At 46.4% G+C, this 6,441-nt stretch overlaps 1 protein-coding gene across 1 annotated transcript in view; it reads left to right on the top strand.

Annotated features, from left to right (window-relative positions):
• Positions 1–6,441, top strand: part of NCAPD3 (non-SMC condensin II complex, subunit D3) — a gene marked incomplete at its 5' end in the record, with an annotated part of 31,003 nt that overhangs the window by 22,397 nt on the left and 2,165 nt on the right. Inside the window, 7 exons of the mRNA XM_009070442.1 lie at positions 143–276; positions 413–612; positions 1,069–1,179; positions 1,602–1,775; positions 2,075–2,178; positions 3,326–3,462; positions 3,572–3,646. Of these exons, the coding sequence (XP_009068690.1) occupies positions 143–276; positions 413–612; positions 1,069–1,179; positions 1,602–1,775; positions 2,075–2,178; positions 3,326–3,462; positions 3,572–3,646 (935 nt within the window). The remainder of the gene's footprint in view (positions 1–142; positions 277–412; positions 613–1,068; positions 1,180–1,601; positions 1,776–2,074; positions 2,179–3,325; positions 3,463–3,571; positions 3,647–6,441) is intronic.

The following is a 6,441-nucleotide window of genomic DNA, read 5'->3' on the forward strand; positions in this document are numbered from 1 at the left end:
ATGTAATTTGTAGGACTGTGTAATGTCCTAATAAGTTTATGGGTCCTAAAAGTGCCATGCAAATATTCCTTGCTGATTTAAAGTCTTATTATTTCTCTGAGCTGGCATCATGTGACTTGTGAAATGTCTTGCTCTGCCACAGGGCAAAGAGCCTCTTCTGCCTGAAGGGGAAAGATAACAAAGAGAAGAGGATGCACATCTACACCTTCCTGCTGGATAACTTCACGGATGAGCAGAGGTTCAGCATTACAACCAACATCAGTGACAGCATCCTAGGTAAGGGTTTGTCTTTAAAAATCTGGCAAGCAAAGAACTGCTGTCTGTATAAAGCCCTTAGGCTCTCAATCCAGGTGTGTTCCTGTCCTTCCTGGCACTGCTAAAACACTTGTTATTCCTTCCCTCTGTATTCCAGCTTGCTTTGTGGATGAGGACCTTCCACTGGACATGGAAGCCAACGAGCTGCTCTCAGATACATTTGCAGTCCTTAGCTGCAAAAACATCAAGCTCTCCACTATGAAATCGAAACCTGAGGAAGACTTTCAGATTGAAGATGATGAACTGGCAATGGCCAACGCTGTCATACAGGCAGCACAGAAAAAAATCATCTCTCAGGTGAAGGACACTTGGGCTGGCACCATCCTGAGGTCTGAGGGCACCTGTTGTGTCTGGTAAAAACAAAGCATTAAGGCAAAACTTGTGAAGGTTTTGTCCTTGAGTTGGAGTGATGGGAACTGCACTTTCTCAGGAGTCAGTGAAGCTGTTCTAAGTTAAATTCATTCCCCATCTTGGTAAAGCATTTGAGCGTAGTAATGTGGGTTGGTTTTTTTTTTTGGTTCACCTTTGGGCAATTTGCCCTCCATGTGAGAACTGACTGGCTTAGTGATGCATCTGGAAAGACTCCACTTAGGTTAAAAGCCTCTGTGCGTGCGTGTGGTGCAAGAACAGCCTTAATTGCAGTAATTCCCTTGCTGTGGAGGGATAACTCCTCTCACTTAGGCCATTCACCCAACCACAGAGAGGCTTCTCCTTCATTGTGTCGTGTAACCATTCTGCCTTGTTCAATAAAAGGTTCAAAAGAAGAATTTCATAGAAAACGTCGTCCCAGTAATCGTATCTCTGAAGTCTTTGATGGAGCAGAAGAGGATTCCAGCTCTTAAGGACCTGATGTACTACCTACGGGTAAGGGGAAGTGTTTCCATGCTGAGTTGGAGGGTTTTTATCCTCTCTTGAGTTAATGTGTTGGATGTGCAACCAGCAAATGGAACCAACAGCCTTCTTCGAAGGAAATTTAGGAGACATATGATGTTGTGGCAGTGCCACTGTGTTAAATAACGTGGGAGGTGGAGGGATTTGAGATAAGGATCTCGGTGTGTTACGTGTGAGCCTCCTCAGTGGAACGTGGGCAGAGAGCTTCAATGCTGGAAAGCTGCTTCCCCCCCCCCCTACAAATTGGACTTGAAACTCTTAGTCTGTTAAAAACACCTCTGCTCTACCAACTGGTATTTCCTTTCTGTGCTTAAGCAGCTGTGAGCTGAATGGGGATGTGAATCAGTAGTCAGGAGAGATCTCTGGAAGGGCTGAAACGTTCCTTATTGCTCCAGGAAATGATGCAAGATTACAGAAGCGAAATCAAAGAGTTCTTTGCCATGGACAAACAGCTGGCAGCCGAGCTGGAGTATGATATGAAGAAATATGAGGAGCAGCTGGCCAGGGAGAAGGAGGCAGACCAAGAGCAGGTCCTGGCGGCGCAGGAGGTCGTCGGTGCCGTCAACTCTGTACGTGTGCAGTCTCCTCTGGTAAAGTTGGTGTGCTCCTAACAGCCAGACTCTGTCTGTGAACCCTGTTCCAGCACTTGGAGCAGAAGGATTATGTAATGTTCTCCTAGCTGTTTGTATTTCCTGACAGGAGCTTCGGTTTCAGAGTCGTTTAATACGCTTAGAATGTCAACAAACAGCACATGTTAGGTAAAGAGGAGCAGCAAATGATTAATGTAGAAAGAATTCAATTTAAAGGGAGAACTAAGTCTAATTTGGCACTGACTGTGCTTACATGTTGTACTGCTCTCTGTTCCCAGGGTGATAAACTCTGGGAAAGTCGAAAAGAAAAGGATTCACTTGGTCTGACTTTAGGTCTCTACAGAGTGGAATTCACACCTGGCCTAGTCATAGAATCATCCAGGTTGGAGGAAACCTCTAAAACCATTGAGTCCAACCATTAACCTGTCACTGCTGGAACCCCTAAACCAAATCCTGCAGTGTCAGATCCAGATACCTCCTCAGCACCTCCAGGGATGGTGACTCCACCACCTCCCTGGGCAATATCCCAGTGCCTGAACACTGTAACAGGGAAAACATTTCTCATAACATCCAATCTGACTCTGCCCTGGCTCAGCTCAAGGCCATTCCCTCTAGTCCTCTCCCTGCAGCCATGGCAGGACACACATCCCCCACCTCTCTCCAGCCCTGCCAGGGAGTTGTAGAGAGATGAGGTCACCCCTGAGCCTCTTCTCAAGGCTAAACAAACCCAATTCCCTCAGCCTTTCTTCATGCAGATCTTCTTTTGAAGTCAGTGTCAAGAAATAAGTATGAGCTTGGGTCAATTGTCCTGAACAATTTTAGAAACCTACCTTAAGATGAGATAACTTCTAGCCTGGAAGTACATTTCTCTCCTGACTTTAGAAGAGCATCTATATATAGACCTCTAAACTAGGACATATGTATCCCAACAAAACTTACTGCTTCTTGTTAAAATTTTGGCCAATGAATTCTTTGTCCCTTGCACCCCTTTACATCCATCACACAAAGGGCAGTTCTTAGGCACACAGCATGGAGGTCTAAGCACCTTCTGCCTAGGGTTTTCTACTCCTGTATCCATTGTTAGACATTGTCCTCCTGTTTTCCATAGCAATCTCCATCTTTGCGGAGAGCTGCATCTCTTGGTGGCCAGAATAAGGATGCTCAGAGTCCTACATGTGGGAGAGAGTCCTCATCATCTGGATCAATCCCTGCTGTGCCTCCTGGGTTTGCTACACCTCGAGGTGATGCTCTGAAGCAGCCACTCCTGAGCCGCAGGTATGAACTGCTGTTTGTGTTACCTGTTAGGACACCCTGGAGGGTTAGGACACCCTACAGAGCTATTGCTGTGCTGATCCATTCTGAAACACTGAAAGTCACCAGTGTTGCAGCATCATTTCCATTGCATTTGGTGATTAAGACCATATGTCTCCCTCATATTGGGAGGGAACAGTTCTCTCCTCATCACACTCATCTCCTCTGGGTTCACAGAAGGAAATCCCCATTTCTGTCCTGGTTTTTTTGCCCTGTAGGCCAGGATCCCTGAGCACTATGGCCATCCTGAACGCTGCCAGGGAGGCAGTGGAAGACAGAAGCAAGCAACGCAGCAGGAGTGTTGGATTTTTATCAACTGCATCACTTCCATTAAGCAAAGCTGGCAGCAAAGAGGGTAGGAAACTTCCTGCAAGCTGACCTGGCACTGGACTAGTTTGCACAGATCTAGTTAGACCCTTGAGTCTTGAATACATTTCTGTTCTTAATTATTTCCTTGTTCCTAGGATTCTTGCAAAGCCTGACTGGACAGTCTGCTAGAGAAAACATGATTGTGGGCCGTGCAATCAGCACACCAGAGGGTGAGTGGAACCCCAAGGAACCCTTTCCAAACTGGGCTGAGCACTCATTCTCTGAGAGAGGCAGCAAGGCATGGCTCCCCTAAGACAGAGAGAATTAGTCTTTGGTAGCTATGCATTATTTATTTAGCTAAATGGTTGTAGTAAAGAAGAATCATTCTGAAGCTGACAGTTTCTGCTGATGTTCATGGGAAAGGACAGTCTGATAGTCTCCATGTGCATGTCACAGGGTGTTAGAGTATTGAGTCAGTGCAGGAGAGCATTGATTTGGGGGATGCTGAAGTAACAGAGCTACTGCCCTTTCTTCCTTTATCGACTCTGGGGTGCTGAGGAGACATGTTGTGATTCCTTACTAGCATGCACTGCCCAAAGGATGCAAACTTTAATTGAAGCACTTGCTCTCCTTAGCTCTGTGAGCTTAGTTTAGCATTTCAGACTGAATTACAGAACCCTGCTGTAAGAGGGAAATCCTCAGGGTCTGGTCCTTTTCAGCTCTAAGGGGGAGTTCCTGTTGTTCAAACAAGGCATCTGGGGTGAGCTACAAGCTGCTCCTACAGCAGGTAATGAGTGAGTTGTGACAACTGCAAGAGGACACAGAGATCTGCTCCAAAGGGTAAACAAACCTGTATGGTCACTTGAGTATATGTGTTCCACACTGAGAACTGAACGGAGCATTGGAGAAGGAAAGATTTGGTTTTCTTACTCTGCTATGGAAAGTAAAGGAAAAATACACAGAGAGGAATCTCTGACAGACAAATTGTCAGAGTCTGCTGTACTTATGTCCAGTGCAGCTGAGCTGCCTCCTGACAGGAGCTGACCTTCCAGAGTCAGGTTTCCTTGGAATGCTTTCTGACAGCCCTGCAGCGTTGCTTTCTGCAAGCACAAGAGGCAGTTAAAACAAAACCCAAATAGAGCTGAGTTTCAGAAGGAGATTCCCTTCCTTTCTGTCAATATTCTGCTGAACTCCTCCTCCTTTAGGGCATCTGTGCTGTAGTGTGAGTTGTGTGATGAACACTCTCGAGTGCTCTGGGGAGGAGAGGTGTGACAGGTCATGGGGATGACATTCCAGCAGCACAGCTGGCTGCACTGTGCCTCTGCACACACCTGACCTGCACACACACACACACACACAGAGTAATGACATGGAGCCAACAAAGCACTCTGCAAACACCTGACAGCCGTGAGCAGGCAGGAGCTAACCAGCATCCAGTGCTGTGCAGCCACTGGAAAAATCCAACCTTGCTCTTCCCTGCGTGCTCCCCTGTTTGTCTAGAGTTGTCTGCATCGATGTTTCTCTTTGCCTGAGCAACAAGCAATGATCTCTGTGCAACAGAAACAATTGGGAACATGTTTTGAGAGAGCAGAAATCTCTCAGCGCCATGGCTGTGTCTGGAAGCTTGCACGGCTGTTTCTCTTAAGCACCATATGGTGAAAAGAGGAAGAAAAAATGTTAATCTGCAGTGGTACTAGGGCTGAATTCCTGCTTTGCTTCGAGGCAGCATGTGTCCTTCAGCAGGGAGACAAACTGTACAGAGCAGGATCATCACTCGAGTTAGCGTGTGTTGAGCCATCTGTATGGTGGTGCTGAGATACAACCAGGATAAAACATGTTTGTTTCTCTGCTACATCATTCTAAAAGTCTTGGAGATGCAGTTCTTGGTAAACAGTTTAGTACTTGAGAAGTTGGGAACAGCTGTCTCTTCTCATTCCCTCATTCAACTGTTCTGGCTGTCACTGTCTTCCCTGATGGCTCTGGGACTCCTCAGCTCCTGCTTGTTGCTTTGGGAATGGCTTAGGTGGGTCTGGGCAAGTGTGGATTGCTCCACAGACACGTGTTGTGACACCTTCCCATACTTCATGGCAACCCCTGCTTGATGGTACTTCCTTCCCCTTCCCTCCGTGTCCTTCCTCCGTGTCCTTCCTTCCTATTTCTTTCCCCCCTTTCCATGTTTTTCCTATCTATTTCTTTCCCCCTTTCCCTGTCCTTCCTTCATGTCCTTCCTATTTCTTTCTCCCTTTCCTTGTCCTTCCTTCATGTCCTTCCTATTTCTTTCTCCCTTTCCTTGTCCTTCCTTCATGTCCTTCCTATTTCTTTCTCCCTTTCCTTGTCCTTCCTTCATGTCCTTCCTATTTCTTTCTCCCTTTCCTTGTCCTTCCTTCATGTCCTTCCTATTTCTTTCTCCCTTTCCTTGTCCTTCCTTCATGTCCTTCCTATTTCTTTCTCCCTTTCCTTGTCCTTCCTTCATGTCCTTCCTATTTCTTTCTCCCTTTCCTTGTCCTTCCTTCATGTCCTTCCTATTTCTTTCTCCCTTTCCTTGTCCTTCCTTCATGTCCTTCCTATTTCTTTCCCCCCTTTTCCTGTCCTTCCTTCCTATTTCTTTCCCCATTTCTTTCCCTCCTTTCCCTGTCCTTCCTTCCTATTTCTTTCCCTCCTTTCCCTGTCCTTCCTTCCTATTTCTTTCCCTCCTTTCCCTGTCCTTCCTTCCTACTTATTTCCCCATTTCTTTCCCCCTTTCTCTCTCCTTCCTTCTTATTTCTTTCCCTGTCCTTCCTTCATGTCCTTCCTATTTCTTTCTCCCCTTTCTCTGTCCTTCCTTCCTATTTCTTTCCCTCCTTTCCCTGTCCTTCCTTCCTACTTATTTCCCCATTTCTTTCCCCCTTTCTCTCTCCTTCCTTCTTATTTCTTTCCCTGTCCTTCCTTCATGTCCTTCCTATTTCTTTCTCCCCTTTCTCTGTCCTTCCTTCCTATTTCTTTCCCCATTTCTTTCCCCCTTTCCCTGTCCTTCCTTCCTATTTCT

Source organism: Acanthisitta chloris, unplaced genomic scaffold (assembly GCF_000695815.1).
Source record: "Acanthisitta chloris isolate BGI_N310 unplaced genomic scaffold, ASM69581v1 scaffold4742, whole genome shotgun sequence".
NCBI lineage: Eukaryota > Metazoa > Chordata > Aves > Passeriformes > Acanthisittidae > Acanthisitta > Acanthisitta chloris.